The 26,815-nt window shown below is 37.5% G+C and overlaps 1 protein-coding gene across 1 annotated transcript in view; it reads left to right on the top strand.

The window, feature by feature from the left end:
• LOC150075985 (prolow-density lipoprotein receptor-related protein 1-like) overlaps positions 1 to 26,815 on the top strand; it is a 1,358,636-nt gene that overhangs the window by 13,231 nt on the left and 1,318,590 nt on the right. Inside the window, 1 exon segment of the mRNA XM_090387555.1 lies at positions 25,501 to 25,617. Coding sequence (XP_090243681.1) covers positions 25,501 to 25,617 — 117 coding nt within the window.

Below are 26,815 nucleotides of genomic sequence, written 5' to 3'. Positions count from 1 at the left end.
TGACTGTACTGTCCTTCAACATCCCATCCCAGTGCAAAAAGAATCCAATCTACAAAAAGAGATCATTTAACCTGAAACATTTAAAACAGCACATTTGTCTAGAGCTGCTGAGCCTCTACCTATGGAACCGTTTAGTCAACTCTCCTACAGAATTGGCATACACCTTCTTCTCGACTTGGTTGGCCTCAATCTCAAAAATCGTGGCATCAAAAATCACCTCTCCTTTCAACTGAAATGTTTGGAAGACACCGCAGCTTGAGTCCCCTTTTCAAATTAAAGCAAAAGTCTTTCAGGAACTTTAAAATATCTAACTCGGGAAAACGATTACTAAATTTCATAGCTCACCATAATAAGTTTAACAAACTAAAGAGGAAAGATCCAACTATTCACAGCTAACAGGATTAAGAAAAACTCAACGATATATCCCCAAAATATCCCATCCACTACCGTCAGATTTCAGCTTAAACTGCTGGTTGGAACACACAACTCATTTCAACAGCAAAACAAATCCCTGCCCAGAATTTAAAGAATGTATGCCATGCATCAATAAATTAAGCAGTATTGCTGTTGCATGTTTCATTGCCTCTTTCAAGAGGCAATGAAAAACGCAATTAAAAATCTCCCTTTTAAAGGTACTGCAGGACACGACAGTATACCGATCTTCATGATCAAAATGCTAGTGTCTACATTCTAGACCATGGTCTTCTTTTTCAATTAGGCCATAAATAACAACTTTTCCCCCCAGAATGAGCTCACTACAAAATTTTCCCACTACCGAAATGCAAAAACATCAAAAGCAACAAAGACATCAGGCCAATATCAATCTCATCATCTGTACTAAAACTCCTAGAAAGATGTATGCTACCAACAGTGAGGAATCAACTCTTCCCAATACTAGTAGAGGCATATGCAAGAAGGCAAGCTTATTCAGCATCAGCTAAAAAAAAAAAAAAACCCTCCCATTTCACTGCTCCATTCATTCCAAATGCCTGTCCAGCTCAGCCTTAAATTTATTTAGGCTATCAACTTCCACAACAAAAGATGGAAGACTTCCACCAATCAACTACCTGCTGGCTAAAGGAAAATTTCCACACAAATATTCTACAACTGTCTTTCCTCAATTTGAATCTGTGCCCCCTCAGATTCTTAATCTGAGCAATAGGAAGAATCCTATCAGCATTCAGCTTGTTCAACCCATTCAAGGCCTTATATACCTCAATCAGATCATTTTGCAGTTGCCTACTCTACAGGCACTGCAATTTTCAGAACTTAAGCCTTTCTTGGTAAGAGCACCCCTTTGTTCCTCTCACCAATCTTCTTGCCCTCCTGCGCCTCTGTAGCCAGGTGGGCAGGAGCAGCAGTGCGTAGCACATGCTTCTTGATTAGACTGGGGTTTGAGCCCGTGACCACCAAATACGGAGGATGCGGAAAGGTCAGGGAATGACCACCGCATATCCCCGGAGCAATATGGCCTTAGTTGCTAATGTTCCTAAAAACCAAATAACAAACAAACAAACAAACAATCTTGCCCTCCTTGTACAACAACTCTACATCTTTCCGAAAATGAGGCCTCCAGACCTGTACACAGTACTCTAGGCGTGGCCTGACCATTGCCTTGTATAACGGGATAATCACCTCCCTGTCGCTGTTAGCAAAATTCCTATATATCATTGACAACACTCCATGACCTGCCCTGGCAGACCGTCTGCACTGCTCAGCGAACTTCATATTTGACTGCTCTGTTACCCCCAGGTCTTTTCCACTTCCCCGAGTGTAGTACCACACAGTTCGTACGTTTCTCTTTGGTTATTGTTATCCCTATGCAGTACTTTGCGTTTCTCAATGTTAAACTTCAGTTGCCACTTCTCAGCCCATTTGCCCAACTTATCAAGATCCAGTTGGAGTAGCATACTGTCTTTACTGTCGTTAACAACCCTGCCAACCTTTGTATCATCTGCAAACTTGGACATTAAACCTGATATACCTTCATCAATATCATTGATAAATATACAAAACAACAATGGGTCCAACACCGAACCCTGGTGAACTCCACTAATAACATTTGTCCCCGAAGAGCAGTGTCCATTGATTACCTCTCCCTGTTGTCTCCCACTCAACCATCCCTTTATCCATTGTAGAAACTTACCCTTAATGGCATACCTCTCCAATTTGTATAGTCTTCCATGTGCAACATTATCAACTTATCAAGATCCAGTTGGAGTAGCATACTGTCTTTACTGTCGTTAACAACCCTGCCAACCTTTGTATCATCTGCAAACTTGGACATTAAACCTGATATACCTTCATCAATATCATTGATAAATATACAAAACAACAAAGGGTCCAACACCGAACCTTGGGGAACTCCACTAATAACATTTGTCCCCAAAGAGCAGTGTCCATTGATTACCTCTCCCTGTTGTCTCCCACTCAACCATCCCTTTATCCATTGTAGAAACTTACCCTTAATGGCATACCTCTCCAATTTATATAGTCTTCCATGTGCAACAGTATCAAAAACTTTCCTGAAATCCAAGTATATGATATCAAAATTATTTTTGGCATTCAGTTCCTTTGTGATCACATCATAGTATCCAATAAAATTGAACAAGGCAAGACCTCCCTTTAACAAACCCATGCTGTGTCTTAACTATTACTGCAGTCTTGTCTGGATGATCCTGCAATGCTTCTTTAACCAGTGATTCCATTATTTTTCCCAGAACACAAGTTAAACTAACAGGTCTATAGTTACTTGTGTCACCTTTGGAACCCCCTTTGTGAATTCTTGATACATTTGCACACCTCCAGCCCATGGGGACCTCCCCTGAGTCCAAGGAAGCTCATATAGTTATGGCTAAGGGTTTGCTTACTTCCTTTGCTGCCTCCTTTAATATAACTGGATAGATCCTGTCCACCCCAGGTGCCTTTTTTTATGCTTAACTTCAACAATTTCTCCTCCACTTTGCAAAAAGCAAAAAGTTATTACAAAATCACTTAGTTCCCTGTTAGAGTTTGATAAACTTCTGGCACTCCCCTCATTGAATAACTCCTAATGTGTGAATGTAGATGCAAAATACTCATTCATTTTATCAGCTACCTTAGCACAGTCATCAATAGTCAACCCATCTTATGTTAAGTGGTCCAATCAATTCATCCCTTCATTCTAGAGTTTACATAAGTAAATAACTCTTTGCTGTTTTTCTTTGCATCTTTTGCCAAGGATTTCTCGTAATCTGCCTTCACTGCCTAACCTCCTTTGTTTCTTGATTACAGACTAGTTTATATCTGCCATAGGCTTCTGTGTCACCTGATACTTTACATGCATTCCATACATTTTTCTTCTCTGCCACGAGCCTAATTAGTTCATCTGACATACATCATATCATAACTAGAATCACTACGGAATTATCGGAAGATCCACATTGACTAACCTCCTCGCAACAAACCAAATAATCCTGAAGGCTTTCGATTCTAAAAATGAAATCGATATAATTTACACAGACATCAGCTCTGCATTTGATGTGGTCTCCACACACTCTCTCCTGAAACTCCTAGAACAGTTTTACCTCATCAACAGTAATCTTTTAAATCTCTTTGTCAACCTTCTCAAAGAAAGGGTCCTGATAGCAGACTTCAAAAACAAATCCTATCGGGCTATTTGCTCATCTGGAATCTCTCAGGGCAGGACCCTATTATTGGCAGTAATGTTCTCTGCAATCCTCCAGCCATTCTTACTAACCCATAAGCATGTAATGTCTTATGTGGATGATATTAAAATCATTGCCACCTCAGACTCAAGTCAATTGGCCAAATGCACTGAAGAGCTGATCTGTAACCCCCCCCCCCAAGAGTTCACTTTACCTTTAAATCTTTCAATCTCGTACTCAACCCCTCAAAATCCAGTCACCTCCAAATCTCGCTTAAAAAGAGCATCTTTTCGATAACCACTGCCCTGAATGCCATAACAATTCCTATCGTAACCGACCATATGGATCTGGGAATTTTCTATGACTCAAAATTCAACTTCACTACTTATCTGAACTACCTGTCCAAAAAACTCACAAGAGCCATTTGGCTGGCAAAACAAACAAAACCTTCAACATATACACTCTGTCCATGTTATAATACAATTCTTTTCCAAAATCATCAAGCCAAAAATTCTCAATGCTTCTTTTGTCTGGTCCAGTGTGGCCAATGCAAATTTCAAAACGATCTCTTTCCTTGAATACTGGTTTCTTAAATGGACTTTCTTCAAGTCTAGCTATGACCCTGTCTCTTCCTGAACTTTCATGGTTGACTGCCTAAACTACTCATACTTTTCACATTCAATTTGGTACAACAACCTTTCTTTCTTTACAAAACTGTACAACACACACATTGATTGTCCAGAAATTTGGGAAGTTATAGTTTGGAGAATCCCTAGGAAAGCAGCAAGATCCAAACCACCTCTACTCCCTTTATTAAACCGAATCCATTTAATCGAAAGGCACTTCCCATTCAACACTCTGTTCTTTGCCAATTGAATATAGACCCAGTCTTAATAGCTCAAAACAGAGCTCTCCTGTCACAGCCAGCTAAACTCGTACTATCTCTAAATAGGCCTACAAGGCTGGAACAATTTATGTTGATGATTAAATTTCACACCAGCCGGAAGATAAATAAATTTCCAATACTGTAACTAAAAACACTTTATTTACAATAAAATAAATATAGAATAGATATATATTTACAATAAAATAAATAACACTGATAAAATATACTAAAAACCTAGAAATTAAAAGCGATAAAATTTGCTGTAGCTTTCAGAGGCAGCAGTCTCCTTCCTCAGTAGCATATGTCTACTGTGTGGCACATCCTTAAATAGCAGATCCACACCACACGTCACATGGTTCCAAGGTTGGAATTTTCCATTTGCACACCGGAACCGGTTTGGTTTTTTTTTTTTTTTTTTTAGGAGCATTAGCAACTAAGGCCATATTGCTCTGGGGATATGCGGTGGTCATTCCCTGACCTTTCCTCATCTTCCGTATTTGGTGGTCACGGGCTCGAACCCCGGTCTAATCAAGAAGCGTGTGCTACGCACTGCTGCTCCTGCCCACCTGGCTATGGAGGACCCACCGGAACCGGAAATGGCTCGGGAGTGCGCTAGCTGAAACCGTTCATCACGTCCAAGAACGACGGTTTCCAGGAGGGGGTGTAGAAGTACACCCTATCCCTATTAATAGTATTGCTATCTCCTGCCCCAATACGTAAGCTCTCAAGCCATTTACGGTCCCAGAACCCCTGTGCATGATCTGTGATGACAGCATCCTCCGGGGAAATTTGTTGTTGTTTCTCCCAGAAATTTTCTGCCACAGCAGACTTCCCATAATTTGCGGACTTGATTGCATTTAATGCTCCCCCAGCCGGTCTTTCAATCGCCGCCCTGTCTCACCCACATAACACAACCCACAATCCGGGCATTTAATTTTGTACACCACCCCCACTGCTGGCTTCTTTGGATATGGGGTCTTTAACTCGAGATATTACTGTGTGCTACCTCTGACCTGGGAGTTGCACACAGCGTATCTGACATCCCCGAACTATTCGTTCGGGGGTGTCAGATACGCTATTCGTGCAATGTGGTCTCAAATAGTAGGGAATGTATGCGGTGCTCACAGGGGCGAACTGCTCATTACGGGTGGACTCTACTCTAATGGCTCTGTCTAACACCCTCTGGGGGTAGCCGCACTTCTTGATGTCTGCTGTGACTCAAACAATTTCATTATCTTTATCCTTGGAGGTGCTGCAGTGGGACCCCACCCTGTCTATTAAAGCCTTGACTACACTGTTTTTGTGTTGGCTGGCTTGTGCCGAGGTATAATGGGTATATTGACCCTGGCACATTGACTTTCTAAATACCTTGGACTTAAGCCTACCACCTTCCCTAATTACCAATACGTCAAGGAATGGCAAGGTTCCCTCTGCTTCCACCTCCGAAGTAATGTCAGATACGCTGTGTACAACTCCCAGGTCAGAGGTTGCACACAGTGATATCTCGAGTTAAAGACCCCATATCCAAAGAAGCAAGCAGTGGGGTGGTGTACAAAATTAAATGCCTGGATTGTGGGGAGTGTTATGTGGGTGAGACGGGGCGGCGACTGAAAGACTGGCTGGGAGAGCATTAAACGGAATCCACAAGCTATGGGAAGTCTGCTGTGGCAGAACATTTCTGGGAGAAACAACACCAAATTTCCCCAGAGGATGCTGTCATCACAGATCATGCACAGGGGTTCTGGGACTGTAAATGGCTTGAGAGCTTACATATTGGGGCAGCTATCAATACTATTAATAGGGATAGGGGTGTACGTCTACACCCCATCCTGGAAACCGTCATTCTTGGACGTGATGAATGGTTTCAGCTAGCGCGCTCCTGAGCCATTTCCGGTTCCGGTGCGCAAATGGAAAATTCCAACCGTGGAACCATGTGACGTGTGCCGTGGATCTGCTATTTAAGGATGTGCCGCACAGTAGATATATGCTGCTGAGGAAGGAGACTGCTGCCTCCGAAAGCTACAGCAAATTTTATCGCTTTTAATTTCTAGATTTTTAGTATATTTTATCAGTGTTATTTATTTTATTGTAAATATATGTCTATTCTGTATTTATTTTATTGTAAATAAAGTGTTTTTAGTTAGAGTATTGAAATTTTATTTATCTTCCGGCTGGTGTGAAGTTTAATCATCAACATAAACTCATACTAACGAATCTCCACCAAACTAAATATAACCACAATGTTACATCCTTCCTCTCCTTTCATCTTGACTTTACAGTCTAGATATCTAGGGGAGCACACACCTTCCAGTCATCAGATGATTCCAGTATTTTATGTTTTCTTGAATTGCAGTTCTCATGCATTAGCTGATCTTGAGAATTTAGTGATAGCCAAATCACGCAGTTGTGTGTACTTAATGTCAACTGCATTCTAATTGTATGTGTCTTTATGCTTTACTATAAGCCCCTATAGCTGTTGCATTAGTTGTCCTGGGGCAAGCTCAACATTGTCAGCATGTTTTTTGTACTGTATTGATGGCACATCTCCACATGGCCATGCTAGTCCGTCACTTTGTCCAGGATGCCTCTTGACAAACCTGCAACCACTGGTTTGTCTAGAACTGTTGCCTCTATGCATTGTAGGAACGAGGACCGAGAGCTAATACACAGAATTTTATTATTAAGTGTGAATTTATATTTTAAATCATCATCATCATGAACTTGATCCGACAGGTCTTTTAAGACCTGTTCCATTGTAGCTCTTGGAGGTGGTCTTGATCTCGCCATCGTTGTCTTGGTCGACCCACATCTCTCTTGCCTGCAGGTTTGTAGTTAAAGGCTAATTTTGGGATCCAGTCTGGGTTCATTCTTTCTATGTGGCTGATCCATTTTATGTCATTTTAAATATATACAATAAAATATTTTTTCCAAAATTTGCCTTTAGAAATCTGGGTGTATCTTATGGTCCAGTGCATTTTGTCTGGGAAATATGGTAATAATTTTCATCATGTCAAATAACAAAAATATTGAATTTATTGTTATTATATGCTATTTGTTTTACATTACAAATAGGCAGTAATAAAGTCAAATTATGCATGGAAAGAAAGAGTACTATGACTAAATTTGTTAAAAATATTTGAAAATTGAATAACAGAAACATTTTATTTTATTTCAGAATGTTCAGAAACTTTTATATTACATGGCATTTTGGTTCCAATGTGTTTAAAAGGTTTATTTTTTGTTACTATCAACCTGTTGTTGATCGTAACGTATTGTTGTTTTTCAGAATCCTGTTTTTTAGATAGCGATCATGAATTTTACTTTTTGTTGACGTAGTTGACTTCTGAGACTCTAGAAATGATTGTTGAAGCATACAGTGAAAAAATTTTATCAAGAGGTAGGATGTTTGAATGGTACAAATGCCAAAGAGGGATGTAACATCATTGAGCATGTTAACCTTTTACACACACTGCAACCCTGAAGACCTTAAATAAACTTATCTTCCACATTAGAAGATATTACAAAGCATAGGAGACCTTAAATCTTCCATTTTAGGAGCATTATTTGTGCCAATTTTCAAATAACAATCGAAGACATATCTTCTCAAGTGGTTATATTGTGTATTTTAAACATGATAAGATTATGAAACTTCTTTGTTCCCAAGTTTTTAACAGCGCATCATATGGAAACAAGAATTGAACTTTCAAAAGAAATGGTTGAAATTTGTGATTGTGATCCAGGATATACTAAAAAAAAAAAAAAAAAAAAAAACTGACAGAAGTGGGGGGGGGGGGAAACAATAGCGCTATCACAGATATATGCCTATATGGAGAATATGTCATCATATCTTGTCTTCCCTGTTTATGAAAGATGAAGTGAGTAATTGTAAGCTTGATTTCTCTGTGAAGGAAAAAAAATGGAGTTAGAAATATAGTTATACTGCAGTCACATGGATTTGTTAAGGGGAGGTTTTATCAACCATTCTGATCAACTACTGTTATGCAGAATCAAAAGAATTGGATGGATGCAGAAAATAATTTTCACATCATATAATTGGATTTCAGTAAAGCTTTTGATTCTGTTTTGCATGAAAGACTGCCATACAAATTGGAGCATTGTGGCAATTTACTGCTATGGATAATGGGATGGTTGAGTGGCAGAAGATAGGGCAGTTATAAATGGGCACTTCTCTTATTGACTAATGTTATTGGAGCCCTTTAGGGTTCAGTGCTTGGGCCTCTTTATTGTTTTCAATATTTATTGATGAAACATATCAAGTGTAATGTCAAAGTTTGTTGATATTACAAAGCTTGACAAAGTGGTTAATGACAGGAACTGGTATGCTGCTGCAACAGTTTCTAGAGAAATTAGGCAGATGAATGAGAAGTGACAATTAAGGCTTCATAACTCATTGTGAAGGCATTCACAATATCAAATGTAATGAAACAATGCCACTATAATTTCAGTTAATTTACTGCATATAGAGATTATGTATTTGTATTAACTTACATGGCTTAACATTACAGACCTGGATTTGGCACATTGTAGCCTTAGTTGCTAATGCGCCAATAAAATACAAATCAAATTAACATTACATTAATCAAAGTACTACATATAGGCAGCAGTAATCCCAGAATAACATACCAGTGGTACCACACTAATGTGATGGAAAATGAAAAAGGCATAAGGAGAGCGTACAGTCTGACCTGGAGTTCTCTGAGCAATGCAGACAAGCTGCTAAGACAGCTCATTGGGTTCTGTTATTGATACACAAATTTTCCCAGCAGTGTCAAGTAGGTGATTATCCTGTTATATAAGGCAATGGTTAGGCTCCACCTAGATTGCTGCATACCAGTCTGAAGTTTGATTTTTGAAAGTATGTAGATTTTGAATGGCTGCAGAAATGAGTAGCACGATTAGTCAGGGTACTGTTTACCAAGAAAGACTTAAGTTCTGCAAATTGCAGCTTCTGTAAACTAGGCACTCTGAGGAGACCTAATTTGAAATGATTAAGCATTTAGTTTATTATGTGCATCATCTTTCTCAGATGACACATAAGGGGGATATAAATTTAAATTGAAAAGGATGGTTGCAGGAACCATTCAAGATTAAAAATATTATTAGAGAGGATGGACAGATGATGTGTGTGTTTTTGAATGCTGTTTCAGTTTGTTTTCTTGCATCATTTGACATTACTAATACTACTATATGAGGGGTAATCAGAATGTTCAGGGAATGAATGGATATTTGGGAATGAGTTCTCTGTATACTCATTACAACACTTCTGCAACTTCTGGAAGCATTTTCTTAGTTGTTGCAAGTCCACGTTTTAAGCTTGAGAAGCAACAAACAAACACAGGAAACTAAATCTAGTGAGTATGACAGATATGAGACTGGACAGTATTAGCATTAGTAGAGGCATGTTATGCAAGAAAGCAAGTTTATATAATATATAACATTAACCAAAAAAAAAAAAAAAAAAAACCCTTCCTGTTTCACCCATCCATTGACTCCAAAAGTTTGTCTAGAGTTCAACCTTGAATTTATTTAAGCTGTCAACTTGCACAACGACAGATCGAAGCTTGTTCTAGCAATCAACCACCCACTGGCTAAAGACAAATTTCTGCACATCTATCTAGAACTGTTTTCTCAAATTGAATTTATGCCCCCTCAGGTGTGGAATCGGAGAAAGAGGAAGAAACATTGAGCTTGCTCAAACCATTCAAGGCCTTATGCATCATAATCATGATGCAAGTGTCAGTTCCCTAAAGCGTCTGTTTCCGGGTCATAGCTATATGCTTATGATTTGTCAGTGATGATGGAAGAAACAGTGTAGGTCAGAAGCAGTGGTGTTAGAATTTTCGGGCCCATATGCGAAGACCACCAAAGGGCCCCTATAATGTCTCCTTGTATTAACATGAAATGCCAGTGCCTTACTCATAAAAATATTATTTATAATGTACATTTTAAGTAATAATCAAATTTTTTGATTATTACTTAAAAAGTTAGTACATCAAAATATGAATTTCAGCAGTCTACAATATTATCATTAGATTACTTTATAAATTGGCACTCTTATGTAAAAATTCATCTTCCTTGTCTTTGTTTGCAAAATCCTTTCTTTAAGGTCCATTTTGATGGTTTGTCTTTTATGTTCACTAGCTGATATAGCAAGATCATTTAATGTAGGCTGACCGGGCTAGCCGGGTGAGTAAAGTGCCTGCCTGGCAACCCAAAGGTCGCGGGTTCGATTCCCGCCTTGGGCTTGGATCAAAGTACTGCAAAAACCTTGGGAGGTGCATTATGGCCACAGAAGCCTATGCGCCAACAACTACCAAAAAAAAAAAAAATTTAATGTAGTTTGCCGTAGAAAATTTCTTTTTGTAGTCTTTTATTATTTTTACTTTACTAAACGATCTTTCAATGCTAGCTGCCGCTACTGGAAACATGAGAAATATAGTATGGTAGCTCTCTAGTATTATTATTTGATATAATTTTTTTCTATAATATTTTTAAAAAAATAAATTTTATCAGGACAAACCCATGGTGACTTCATCTTCATGGACCCTTATGCTTTGCTAATTCTTGCATTGTAGTAATACTTCTGGTCAGCAGCATGTTGATGAAGATCCATACATGCAAGAACTTGTCACTTTCTGTGATCCTTTAGTGGGGATAAGACACAAATTAGGGTGAATCTGTTGCATTCCACAATCTCGTGTTAAAATTGATTGATGTCCCATAAGAAATACCAGTTTCACTACAACTTCGATCACTCCTGATCAGCTCATGAACACAAATGATTGAATCATTGGTTGTTGAAATTGAAGGGTAGCCAGAGCAAGGATCCTCTTCAATGGACAAGTAGCTCTCTCTAAACTATGTGAAACACTGAAAAGTCTTTGAATGATGTAGCATCTTTTCCAAAAGCTGTTTTTAACATTTTGTTGGTTTGTGTAGTGCTTTTCCCTAATTTTAAACAAAATTTGATGCAAATTTGCTGCTCCGTAAAATCACTCATTTTGAAATGTGACAAACACAAAGCATCTTCTATTCAACATATGCTAATTCAGACTGACTGCAGGTGAATGAGTGATTTGTGTGCTGTTATGTACAAAGCTGCTATGTTTAAGATACACAGTTAGTCCTCAAAATTTTTGATCACACCTTAGTATTAATATTTAGTATTAGTAGTGGTATACAATGCAAGAAAGCAAGCTAATAAAGCATCAGCCAGAAAAAAAAAAAAAAAAAAAAAAATTCCCATATCAATTGTCCATTCCCTCTAGTAATTTTTCTTCTAATTCTTCCTTGAATTTATTCAAACTACCCACTTCCACAACAACAGATGGAAGTTTGTTCCAACAATCAACCACCCTTAGGCTGAAGGCAACACTCCGCACATCTATCCTATAAGCATCCTTTGTCATATTGAATTTATGTTCCCTCGTGCATGTAGTCTGAGCAAGAGGACGAATACCATCAGCATTGAGCTTGTTCAGTCTGTTCAAAGCCTTAAACACCTCAGTCATATTACCTTTCAGGTGCATAGTCTCTAGATGCTGCATCTTGCAGAGCTGAAGCCTTTGTAAGGACACCCTTTCATTCCCTTCTCTGCACCCAATATATTGGGCTTGAATATCAAGTTCTGTTGCTCTTATGGTATGATCATCTGTTGAACACTCTCAGAAATTAGAGGGCGTGTTGGCTACATGCTCCTAATTTATTTTATCTGTTAAATCTTTTATTTTCCATATTTTAGCCCTGATCCTGTTGCATAAGTTTGATTGAGACCTGCAGATAATATTTAAGGAATATTGTCTGTGGATGCTGAAATTTTTAAAATGTTTTCTTTTATTTCTTTACTGAAAATTCCAGAAATCTCTGTTTAATTATCACACAATTAGTCAAAATTCAGGAATTAAGTTAGCACATTGAGTGGCATCTGTTGTGTACAATTATTGATAACAAGCTGGTTTATTGATGTGCACTTTTCTCTAATCATTAATTCTCTCTGTTTTCATAACTTTGAAGCATCATCTGGAATAAAACTGTTGATGTACGTGCACATGTTTCATGTGGCAGGAACCCTTGCCACAAATTGAAGCATATAGGTTTTCAGTTTGCATTTCACTAGCTGATAGGTCTAAAAGGAGTTTTAATTTTTCAAAAATTAATTAATAGTATATGTTTTTAATATAAAAAATAGGCATTTCACAATTATGTCCCAAAAAAATTTAAAATAACAGTGGCATTAAAAATGTACAATTTTTAATTTTTTATTTTGTTGATTTTTATAATGCAAGTGCATGGGTTGAAGTGACCCTGTGCACTTAGAAGAAGAACAGTCCTTTGCACAACTGGTTATGAGTTAAGAATATGAAGAGCATGACTGAATATCACAAATATTTAACAGTTTACTGCTGTAGCTTATTGTTTTCATTGCTGTAATTTAAAATAACAGTACTGTAGTAATAATCCAAACTTCCTTTTACGATTAGAAGCAGTTGTGAACAGTTTTCTCTTGTTGGATAGCATTATATTTCAATTTTTGTGAATTCCCTTAGTGTGCTTATCAGAAGCAAAATGAAAATACTGCTAAGTATAGGCCTATAATATACCATTTAGTTCATTTATTTGTTATCTGTACATAATTAAAAAAAAGTGTGATTTGTTATAAGGCTAATTATAAAAATTATTAAACTTTATAGAACTCCTAAACAGGGATCAGAGTATAATAATTTTTGTAAAATTATTTTTATAATAATTATTATAAAAATTATTATACCCTGAAGATATAGAGCTAAACATGTTTTTCCTGTTGGTCTTCTTTTTTTTTTCTCTTTTTTTTTTTTAAGCTTTGTCCTTTTTTGTTCTTATTTTAAGATAAAGTACTGATAAATTCTGTATTTGTTTTGGAGCTAAGGCTCTTGCAAGACACATTTTTTAAACTACTTCTATTATAATATTTTACCACTTCTGGTTTAAGTTACTATTAGATATGATGCCTTTTTGTATTGTAGTAATTCTCATATGACCTTTACTTTTTTGTCATTAGTTGAAAACTGAGCAGCTGCATATTACTTTATCCCAATGGTGATAAACTATTGTATAAGCTTTGCTTCCTTTTATTGTATTGTTAATACTAGTACTGACTGAGGGTGTAAAGTGTTTTGGTGAGTCAGTCTTAAAAAAAAAATTGTGGTTGAACACTCATTCTCAATCTCATTATTTGTTCTTCCCTAACCATTGTTTTAGGTTGGATTTTGGATGTGAAAATTGGTGTTTTTCTCTTTAACTGAGTGTTGATAGACAGACCATTCAGTCACCCAGAAGAGGATTTTGAATGGTTTTTTGGTTGCTTAGTAGACAACCTGAATTCTAAATTTTTGTCAACACCTCTAGCCGAGTGGTCGGGAGTGGGAGTGCAGTAGCACACACACTATGAGTAGACTGGAGTTCAAGCCCCTGACGGCTAAATACAGTTGATCTGCCAATACATACACTGGACCAGCATGGCAGATTATGGTCCATTTCCCTCAACATGAATTGTTGAGGAGGCTTCCATCCTGCAGTGGATTGATAATGTCTGCAGTTTAATTTTTTTTTAATGTAATGTAATCTCTCATTTCAGGGTTTACCAAGATTTTAATATTGGTTGTGAATCCCTGTATATATACTAAGTGATCACTGAATTATGACCACCTACTTAATACTGTGTTGTCCCACCATTCATAAGGATAACAGTTGCAATTTGCCTTGGCACTGACTCAACTAACTACATGTCTGAAGATGTCTGTAGGGCTCTGTAGCCATGCTGCCTGCAAGGCTTTCCACAGTGTTGGAATAGATGATAGTTGTGTGTCCACAGGCCTCACTTCCCATTCAAAAACAATTCACAGATGTTCAATTGGATTGGAAGCCAATCAAGATGAGTGACATCTTCAATGTGTTCCTCAAACCACACATGCACAATGTGGGCCTGATACCATGATGCCTTGGCTATGTACACCTTATGGCAGGGTGTACATAGCCTCCTCAGAGCTGCTGGTAAAACACAGACAATTACCTAGAGATCAGCATTTAAGGAATTGGTAGCAGATATTCGAGAAGTTGAAGCTGATTGAGCAGGGCAAATTTTCTCAAAATGGAAAGTGGAATGCAATGTGCTATCATCGGCAAAACTATGGATAGGATTTCCAGTCAATGGAAGAAGGTCATTAATATACAAGAGGAAAAGAGTGGGGGAAAGAACTGAACCTTGGGGGACACCAGCATTAGTGGAGAAGTTAGAAGACAGAGAGCCATCTACATCTACAGTCATCCTCAGTGTGTGATCAGAGAGAAAACTGGATAACTAATTACAAAAAACAGTTGGCAAACCCTAAGATGGAAGCTTGTTTAGAAGATCTTTATGCAAAACATGATCGAAAGCCTTTGAGATGTCAAAAGCAACTGCTTGTGTTTCACTGAACCTTTCCATTGAATTAGTCCATAAATGGGTAACATAAGCCAGAATATCACCAGTGGATCAACACTGACAGAATCCATACTGGTGATCGTTTATCAGACGGAAGGTTTCTAGGTAGTTTAAGAGTTGGCGGTTAATTGATTTCTCCATTACTTTAGAAAGAGTAGAAGTAATTGCAATGGGACGATAATTGGATGGGAGGGATTTGTCACCCTTTTTAGGAACTGGCTGGATATGAGCAAATTTCCAAGCAGAAGGAAACACCTTTGGAATAAGAAAGTGAAAAAAGGTGGCAAAGAACAGGAGTAAGTTCAGGAGCACAGGTTTTGAGAACCAATGGACAAATACCATCGGACCTGGAGCTTTCTTAGCATCAAGATTCGTCAAAATCCTTCTGACATCCTTTTGACAGAAGACCACAGGAGGCATTGAATGGAGTGTGTTGGGAATGGTAGGAGGTGGTTTACCAAGATCATTAATACATGAGTTGGAAGAAAAATGGGATGCTAACAGGTCAGCTTTATCCTTGGCTGAAGTGACAACAGAACCATCTGGTTTTGACAGAGGTGGGAGCAAGGATGGACAAAAGTCGCGGCCAATAGCTTTAGCAAGAGACCAGAATGCTCGGCTACCATTAGGGAACAAAGCAAGTTTTCTACTCTTAGCCTGATCAAAATCAAGTTTGGACTGATTAATAACTGCTTTACAATTGTTGCAAGCCTTGGTGTTGGCAGAAAATGAAACTGAAGAATTGGAAACAAGCCAATTATGATATGCAACATTCTTCTCTTGAACAGCCTTAGCACATTTATTGGAAAACCAAGGTTTAGATAAAGGACGATATTTTAAAGTGGAGTGTGGCATAAAGGATTCCATTCCTAGAAGAATAATTTCACTGATGCGATCTGAGCAAACATTGACATCAGAAGTTTTGAAAGCTGACCGGGCTAGCCGGGTGGATAAAGTGCCTATCTAGCAACCCAAAGGTCGTGGGTTCGAATCCCGCCTCGGGCTTGGATAAAAGTACTGCAAAAACCTTGGGAGGTGCATTATGGCCACAGAAGCCGCTGCACCAATAACTACTACTACTACCAAAAAAAAAAAAAAACGTTTTGAAACAGTAATCCAACCAAGGAAAAGAAGAAAAGAAATCTTGCAGGTCATCCCATTTTGCATTCTTGTAATGCCAAACAACACAAGGTTGGGTAAGGCCATGAGATAAATGCTCCATTGGAGAGGAGACAATCACCAAGTTGTGATTTGAGGTGCCTAAAGGACCACTCACTTCGACCGTGTACTTAGAAGGGTCGTTTGTGAGAAAAAGATCAAGCGTGTTGGCTGTTTGGTTAGGATTGTCTGGTATTCTTGTAGGTAAATGAATAATCTGTGCAAGGTCATTAGTAATTGCAAAAACCTCAGCATCTCGACAAGCTGGGTCAGTGTGACTAGAAAATGGAAGCCAGCTGGAGTTGTGAACATTAAAATCACCAAGGAAAATTACCTCACTGTTAGGAAAGTTGGACTGGAGAAAGTCAAGTTGCAAAGAGAGGAAGTCAAAGAGCTCCAAGTGATTAGTGGATTGGGAGAATGGTAGAGACAACAGATGAATTTGACACAATGAGGTAAAGAGATTTTAAGCCAGAGAAGATCGAAGAGAGGAGATTCCAAATTACCAAGTCTCTGACAGGGAATATTGGAACGGACATATGCACAAGTACCACCTTTGAGGCGAAAGGAATCCTACAGTGAATAATTTGGGCAACTGAGATGAGCAGTAGTTGAATCAACCGATAACTGAGATTCTCTCAGAAAAAGTACATGGGGTTTGGTAGACTGCAAGTGGAAATGGACATTGTTGAGATTAGAATTGAGACCACGTATATTTGTGAAATGAACTAGGAAAGTGTATATTAAGACATTTTTCCCATCTATAGATCAGTTGTTTAATGCCTTGATCATAGAAGTTCGCACTTTTTGCCTGAAACCACGATTCCACTTCATTGACGACTTCCTGAGACGAATAAAAGTGGCTTCCATGCAATGGTTTCTTAATTTCTTGAAACAAGAAGAAGCTGATGGTGCTAGGACAGGAGAATAGGGTGTGGTGCAGCAGTTTGAAGCCACACTGGGCAACAAATAGATGGAATGGCTGTGCGAGCCGGTGCATTGTCCGACAGAAGACGGACACCTTCGATTAACATTCCATGCCTTTTCACCTTCAAAGCATTGCGTAATATTTTCAAAAGATTTCTGTAGTATTCTCCGATAAGTGTGGAACCACAAGGTAGGTAATCTGTCAGGATAACCCCATTTTTATCCCAAAACGTGGACATCATTTCTTCACAGATGTAGTGGTTTTTGCCTTTTTGGTGGTTGGGGAGGAGATGTGCTTCCACTGCTTTGACATGTCTTTAGTCTCTGGATCATATTGGTACACACAGCATTTGTTATTTGTTACCAACTGATCAAAAAAGTTCTCAACATCCACATTACACAAATCCAACAGTTGGATTCGACATTGCTGCTGCAAAGGCGTCTGCAATCTTGGAACCCATTGCAGAGACCTTAGACACGTGCAGATGGTCATATAAAATGCTGTGGGCAGATCCATAACTAATTCCCACTGCATTTGCAATGAAATGAATTGTGACATGCCTGTCACTGAGCACCAGCTGCTCACCCTTTGCAACCATCTCACTGTCTGTGGATGTTGATGGCCTTCCTTTTCTTGGCAGGTGCCTCCGTAGCCAGGTGGGAAGGAGCAGCAGTGCGTAGCACACGCTTCTTGATTAGACCGGGGTTCGAGCCTGTCACCACCAAATACGGAGGATGAGGAAAGGTCAGGGAATGACCACCGCATATCCCGGTGCAATATGGCCTTAGTTGCTAATGCTCCTAAAAACCAAATAACAACAACAACATCCTTTTCTTGGCCCGTCAAAGACACTTGTATGACACAGCAAAGAGTGGAAACTCACTTTTTTACAGTGTCATAGGATGGACAATTCCGGCCACACACAACTTTCATTTCTTCATCGGTTTCCTGAGCTTTCTTGCCCTGAAAATGCAGGAACTTGATCACTGCTCGATACTCCACTTTGTCCATGTAGCATCCTTCCTCAAATTCCGGGACCACCTCTGGTGTACAATTACCTACGGGGATGAAATTTCACATGTTAGTCATTGAATATGTATTTAATACAACTTGTATTAAAAATGGCATCTTCCTACTGTTGTTTTATCTAGGTGAGGGTACAAACCTTTTGATACCCCTCGTATACACACACACACACACACACACACACACACACACACACACACACACACACACACACACACACACACACACACACACACACACACACACACACACTTCATTTTCATATTACTTCCAATAATTTATCCGAACCTTAAGTTTATTCAAAAACTACTCATCCTCGTAACACTAGGTGGAAGCTTATTTCAGCAATGCACATTTCTTCACATCTATTCTACAACTATCCTTTCAACTTTAAATACCTTAGTGTGTTTAATCTGAGAAAGAGAGAAGGTGTCATCACCACTTAGTTTACTTAATCCTTATATACTTCAGTTAATCCCCACACCAATGCCCAGTTTCCAGAGATACTAATTTCCAGAACTGCAGTCTTTCTTGGTAGGAATGGCCATCCTCTTTCCAAATTATCCTCTTTCTGTCCCCAACTAATTTTTTTGCTGTTCTCTGCACCCTTTCCAACAGATCTATGCCAATCCTAAAATCTCATTTTTGGATATATTTCAGTATTTACACAGTATTCCAGATGTGACCTTAACCGTTGCCTTATACAATGAGATGATCACCTCTTTGTCCTTGCTAGCAAAGTTGATATTAACAGAACCTCATGCACTGTTCTACCACCTTGCATTGCTTGCATTGCTTAGAGAACTTCGTGTTGCAGTGTATAATTACCCCTAGATCTTTTTCTCAGCTCAATACCCACTGAGCTCGGTACCACCCAGTGGTATATTTTTATGGGATTATTGTAACCTAAATGCAGAACCTTTCATTTATCATTGTGAAACCTCAGTTGTCATTTCCCAGTTCATCTGCTTAGTTTATTTAGATCCTCTTGCAGTAGCATACCCTGATTACTGCCATTAACCATGGTGCCCATTGTAATCAGCAAACATAAACATCAAACTTTGAAATATCTACATGAATATCATTAATAAATAATAAAAACAATAAGGAGCTCAACACTGACTCCCATGGAACACCACTCATCACATTAGTTCAAGAAGAGCAGTGGCTATTTATAACTACCCTTTGGCTTCAGCCACTTAACTATTCGTTTATCTATAGTAGTAAATACCCCTTATATCACATTGCCTAAATTTATACAACAGCAGTGGTACAGTGTCAAAAGCTAGATCATTTATGTAAAGAATTATGGGTGAAGCAAAGAAGAGTGAATTTGATCTACATAATGCATAAAAATGTGTTTTAATGCGTAAATAATCTATTAAAAAATAAGTTATAAATTCATCATTACATAAATTACTGTAAATAAAAAAAATATGTAATACTCCTTTTGTAGGTATTTTAGTCATTTATTTTTTAAAGAAGTTTTTTATTCTTCACAACAGAGTTTGCATGGATAATCTTCTCAGCTTGCTTATTTAAAAAAATTTTTTTTTTCAGCTATACTAAACGTTATCTTTTTTGTGATACATCTTTAAATTTTTAATTGTACAGTTGCTCAATTTAATGGTTCTGCAAATGTCCACGTGATTTAAATTTATTGCAATTCAATTCACCTTGGATAATTTTTCCAAACCATGGTGGCATTATCACCTTAATTACTTTTTTATCATCGAGCAAAAAATTTGTGTTGATAAAAGGTTCTTATTAAATTTTTTCCAGTCTAAGTTGTTGAAATTAAGAAAGGGGGGAACCCCTTATTCTGCTAATCTGGGTTTTTCTCAATTTAAGTTCAGTGCTGATGAAGGTAAAACCAGGGATCGGTACCTTTCAGAGATGCTCTTCCAAGTTTTCTGTGGTCTGTAGACTTGGTGGTATTAGTGAATTTTTGAAATTAATGTTCTGTTGTGTAAGGAGTTTATCTGATGTTATTTTACAAAAATGAGTACACTTAGGATGGGTGTGAGGATTTGTAAAGGCATTTAGGAGTTTTCACTTTGAAATTAAATTGGATAACTGTGTTTTTGATGACTGGTAGCGATGCCCTGTTGGGATGAATAGAATTGTCTTGCAGTGCTGTTTGGGATAGTTTTGGGTGCTACCTTTGGTGCAGTGTCATGTTATACTGATCCCTAGGGTTGGCAACCTATGAATTCAGTGCTAAAACTGTAACCATTTGTCTGTTTTTGGACTGTAATGTACACCGATGAGCCAAAACATTATGACCAGCGAGTCGTTATGCAAATCGAAGCAACTGTAGGTGAACTACGGCATGTGCACAGGTCGGGACATGGTATAAAAAACACGTGATACTGAGCTCCGTTAATCAGTGTTACTCTTGTTCTTCAGATGGCAAAGGCAGCAGACTTAAGTGAGTTTGACAAAGGCCAAATTGTAATGGCCAGACAATTGGGTCAGAGCATATCCGAAATGTCACGGCTGATGGGGTGCTTACGGTCAGCCGTGGTTAGTACCTACTGAAAGTAGTCCAAGGAGGGGGGGCCCACGAAGCACCAGCAAGGTGTTGGATAACCATGGCTCATTGATGCTCCAGGTGAGCGAAGGCTCTCCAGAATGGTACGTGGCAACAGAAGGGTGACTGTGGCACAACTCACCGGTAATTGGAATGCTGGTGATGGGAGTAATGTGTCACAACACACAGATTGAACCCTGCAGAAAATGGGGCTGCATAGTCGCAAGCCACTCCGAGTGCCATGCTAACCACCGTTCACCGGCAACAGCGCCTACAATGGGCATGCAAGCAACGAAACTGGACCTTGAGTGATTGGGAGAAGGTCATCTGGTCTGATTAATCATGTTTCCTGTTGCAACATGTGGACGGCTGGGTACGTGTGCATCATTTACCTGGGGAAGTGATGGCGTCTGGATGCACCGTTGGATGAAAACAAGCCAGTGACGGCAGTGTCATGCTTTGAGCGATGTTCTGCTGGGATACCCTGGGTCCAGTCATCCATGTGCCGGGCACTCTAACGTCTACCACCTACCTAAACACCATTGCTGACCAGGTACACCCTTTTGTGGCAACAGTCTTCCCCTCTGGCGGTGCCGTCTTTCAGCAGGATAATGTGTCATGCCACACTGCCCGGATTATTCGTGACTGGTTCGCAGAACATGCGGAAGGCGTCTAGATATTTCCATGGCCTCCAAATTCCCCAGACATCAATTCCATTGAGCATCTGTGGTTTATGTTGGAATAGCAACTCCGGTCTACGGGTTACGTGTTTGTACCAGATACCACAAGACACATTTAGAAATCTTGTAGTGTCCATGCCTCACTGGGTATGAGCTGTTTTGGCTGCACTTGGAGGACCAACATCATATTAGGTAGATGGTCATAATGTTTTGGCTCATCAGTGTATATACATATATGCATATACATAAATGTATATGCATTTACACATGTATATGTAATGTAGTAAATCCTCCCTTGTTCAGACTAATAGGGGAAAGGAGTAGTCTGAATTAACATTCTACATCAAGGGTTTAGTATCAAACAACATTAACTACAAAATTGCATTTTTGTTTTGAGATAACATTAGTTTTATTTTATACAAATAGCAATGCATATCATGTTACACAGCCATATTCTGTCTAGTATTTTACAAGTTAGCTTGGGCTATAAGCACATTTCCGGTAAACCAAGAGTTTAAAATGTCAAATGACTTTTTTTTGATTAATTACAAAAATGTTTATTATAAAATTATTTTGTAGTTAACATTGTTTGACACTAAACCCTTGACATCAGGTTGGATCTTCAGTTAATTTTTCAGTTTGCAGGTCAGATGTGGTTATGGTATTTGAATGTAAATAATTTAATACAGTAATGTCAACAATTAATATATTAGCTCATAAAGTAACTTTTTTATATTAATTTTTTTCTAAGTAACATTATTAGTTATTATTATTTAAGTAACAATATTGTAACATAAATAATATTATTATTTAACATGTTATCTAAGTAACGTGTTAAATCAGGCATATGCCATATTTTTATTATGGACCAGCAGTAACTCTAGATTTGTGGACAAATGATTTTAGAAAAATTGGATATTTGTGTTTCACTTCACATTACATTGATTGAACTTGGTATTTGATAGAAAGGGTATTAATTACAACAGATTGGAATATTTTCATTAAAAAAAAAAGAAAACAGATGATAATGTTAAGCTGATAGTAATTCAGTCTTTGGAGATATGAATTAAAAACTAATTCAAATTAGTTTCTAAAGTGTTATACATTTGAACTGTTTTGCACATTGGCCAAACATAATCTTGCATATGCATTTGAATTAAAAATGCAGGAAGTAGAATTTCTCTTAAATTTAGAAAATGCAATCACTGCTGGAAAATATTTTAAACATCAGAATTGACAGAATTGTTCAAACCCAGAGTTCCCAACCTCTAGGTTGTGACCAAAAGTTGGGTTTCAAGAGATTTTTGATGAGTTGCATAATGTAATTTCATCAGTTCATGAAATGTTTGGAAATAAAAAAGTTAAACCCTTGAAAATACTTGCTTACAAATAATTATACATATTTCATAAAAAAAAGTAAATTTTTATTATTTTGACTATAAACACAGTAAAATCTAGAGCACCCACACTTATCATAGCTCGACATTGCCAGGAGAATCATTCTGCATGCTACTGCAGCGTGACACTAACAGTAGTATGGGACCTTTTATTAATGCATTAAAGTGTGTGTGTGTGTGAGTGAGAATTCCATTTCTAGATTTGAGTGACTATTGATAATCATGCAAGTCAGATGGTAACTGTCATTTAATTTGCTGTTGTTGCTGACTGTTTATATTTAAAACATAAATTCTTTCTTTTAAAAATTGATTAAAAGATTTTTTCATCTACCTATCCTCATATCTTGATATATTTCATGATTATGTGAAAATACAACATTACAAGTTTACAAAAGTCTTTGCTACCTACAACCACAACCTTCCTTAACCTTTCTCGATTATGTTCGGTCTCTCTCATCACACATTTGTTCACCGCTCAGCCTGTACTGTCTTATTATTTTTAAAAATAAGTTTTAAATTATGTCAGGATTATGATAGATTCAATCTAACATTCGAATCAGTCATTTTTCAACCAACCAATCTGTAGCTGTATAATAATAATTTTTTATATCAAACATTTTATAATGCCATGGAATTCGGAAATCATTGTGTTGTCATATTTAATAAAGTGCTGGAGGGTTTGGTCTTTTCCTCTTCACACTGACCATGCATCTTGAAGAGAACCACTGTACACTTTCATTGCCACCAAAGTGATGTAACAAGGCTTACCAATGAGGTGTGCATGAGTGGAGTTTAGGGAGGCAGGCCAACCGGACTTTTCCTAAATCTTCTAAAATAGAAAGATATTGAATCCATCAGTTTTTAGACTGAGTGTCTGATACCACACAGAATGCCTGTTCCCCTCTAAGCCCCAATATTTAATTTCTACATATTATGCTGAAAAATGATGTTATGTTATAAAAATTTGTTATGATAGTTACAATTTATGGATTTTATAAAAGCAGTTATAGTATATGCCTATTGAATTGGACAAAAGAATATCAAGGAGTTTTTATGTTATGCTTATACCAGTACAATGAACAGAGTGGTGGCAAGATTCTCTCCTACTTCAAGTATAATTTTTGAGTGAATTCATAGGCAAGTAGGAGACAATTTCACCTTTTTGATCAGATAAACACAAATAATAATTGCACTGTGGTGAAGTGCTATTAATTTGAAACAAAGATATTGAAATCCAATAAATTCTAAGTCATAAAAGAGTTTACTTAACAGAGTTCAAAATGGCAAAATTGCTTCCATATAGTACTAGCACATGTGCTGCTTTGTTGGCATTTCCAACACCTTGGGCATTTCTGGTGCTTTTTTGACATACTTTTCCTCCCTATTCTGTCAGTAATGTTAACTCATGCAGTTCGAATTTATCACATGGACAGGTTTACTGGTTTACCCAAAACAGAAATGTTAAGTGAATGCACCTTAGCCATAAAATGCAACAATTTTTTCTATGAAATAATCATGACACCTAATATACAGCAGTACAAAAGTATTTATATTATACATAATTTTGTTTCACTTTGTGCTGTGTGAATACAGGCAACATGGGCACTAATGCTCAGCAATCAACCACTTGCTGACTAAAGGCAAACTTTGGCACATCTATTCTTCAATTGTCCCTCCTCAGTTTGAATTTATGCTCCCTCATGTGCATAGTCTAAGAGGAAGAATCCCATCAGCATTGAGCTTGCTCAGTCCATTCAAAGCCTTAAAACCTTAATAAGATCACCTAGCAGGTGCCTAGTCTCCTCAATTTTCAGAACTGAAGCCTTTCTTGGTAAGAACACCTTTTTGTTCCCTTCACCAATCTCATTGCCCTTCTTTACTTTTACTTTTTTTACATTTGCTTTTACAGATATTTTGGTAAGTAGCTATGTGAAACAAGATATCAATCCTGTCCTTTAATAACCTTAATTCATCCATGTTTTATTATTAGAAAAGGCTAAATAATGTAAAGAAGCAAGCTTATGCACCATCAGCCATAAAAAAAAAATAATAATTTGTCCATTCCTTCTAATAATTTTTCCAATTCCTTAAATTTATTCAAATTACCCAGTTTCAAAACACCAGGTCAATGTTTATCCCAGCAATCAGGAAAGCCTCCTTATCCATAAGATTAGGGGGCTCTCTTCTTAATCCTTACAAGACACAGGTGGAGAATTAAAATGAATATGATTGCAGATTATAGTATTTAGTATTCACTGCTTCTTAGTCATTCTCTGATTAATAGTAATGAATTACTATTTCTGATCAATAGTATGAATTACTGCTGAATTATCAGTAGAAAATAAGTATTGCAACTCCCCAACTAATCACATGAAATTGTGCCATAAATATATTGGCTTGTGCATCCCCTCTGATTTTTGTGCCTCTGTCAGGTGCCTTGGTTGCTGTACCCTTGTCCTCTCAAACAAACGAGACTTTAAACTAACCCAAGGACATTAAAAGCATTAAAAATTTTAAAAGCAAACTGGATGTTATGAGTAATGTAAAGAGGTATTATATTTCTAACATTAATATTGATATTTTCAAATTTAGGAAGAAATAATTTGTTATTCTGTGTTCTGATAACTAAAGAAGCTGTTAAATATAGCAATATGTGTGTTGGGGATTATGTTCTTTCAAATTTAATTCTAAGGAAAATAAACAGATTAATTTATTCATGCTGTATGTATTGCATATTTGATAAATTTTATTATTAATTTTTTTAGATGCCTGTCAAGAAGGTCACTTTATGTGTGCAGATGGTAAAAAATGCATTCCAGAAAAGTGGAAATGTAATTATTCTCCAGAGTGTGACGATGGCTCTGATGAGCCAGAAGACTGTCGTAAGTTTTCAGTTTTCTGTCGTATATATGTGACTAAAATTATTCAAATTTATTAATATATTTAGTGTTGATTTATTGTATTTGTGAAGTGATTACACTGAGACTGAAGCGAGATCTCCCACTTATAAATTAAGTACAGTGCAACCTTGATATAATACCAGGCAGCAACTTTAATACTTATGTTTTAACAAAGCACATTATAGCTGAAAAATTTTTACCATTTTTTTCACCCAGTTTTTTTTAACATAAATACACTCTGCTGAGTAAATAAATACTTTAGTTACTAATGTTTCATGAGTTAAAAAGGGGGGGGGGGTAAACTGCAGCCATTATCAACCCACTGCAGGACGGAAGCTTCCTCAACAATTCATGCTGAGTGAAATGGACCATAATCTGCCATGCTGGTCCAGTACGGGTTGGCACATCAACCGTATTTAGCAGTCACTCAAAGAGTGTGTGCTACTGCACTCCTGCTCCTGACCACTCAGCTATGGAGGCTGTGTTTTATGAGTATATAGATTCAAAGACATAAAATATTAAAAGTTATACATTCTCTTTACATTTTATTAATACATAATGCTATTATGGACTTACATTTTATGCATCCATTCTGAAATGGCCATGTAATTTAGTTTGCAGGAACTGATGACAGAATTGCTTCAGTGCATAATTTTTAATAGTTGTCAGATGCAATAAATGATGTTCACTATCACTTACTCTGATGTTCTAACCACGAGATCACATCATTAATGTATTCAAACACTGTTAATTTCTTGTGCTTTTTTATTACAAATGGCATTCACATTATCTTCTGAGTCACATCCTGTGTCACTGGCCTTCTGTTTGTCGATTATCTTTGCACTGTTGACAGAGGCTGAAATTTCTTCCTCACTCAGGTAATGCACTTCTGCATCCACCTCAACCCAAGCAGCCAGGTCATTTACTCCAAGACTGCCACCAAGTATGTTACAAGCAGCCATTGCTTCTTGTTCTGAAAATGCTGCTAATTCAAGGTTATTATTAGTGATTTAATTTTTTCCAGCAGTTTTCAATTACTGTTGGGCTTATTTCTCTCATGCTAATCCAATATTGTATGCAGCATCTTTCAGTGTTAATGTTTTCAGAAATTCTAGAACTTGAATTTCTGAGTTCACAACACCAGTGAGTAGCTCACCATGATAGTAGGCTTTGAAGGCTC

Source organism: Mastigoproctus giganteus, chromosome 13, assembly GCF_048544385.1.
Source record: "Mastigoproctus giganteus isolate SK-2022 chromosome 13, ASM4854438v1, whole genome shotgun sequence".
NCBI classification, from domain to species: domain Eukaryota; kingdom Metazoa; phylum Arthropoda; class Arachnida; order Uropygi; family Thelyphonidae; genus Mastigoproctus; species Mastigoproctus giganteus.
This window is presented reverse-complemented; position numbering and strand designations above follow the sequence as displayed.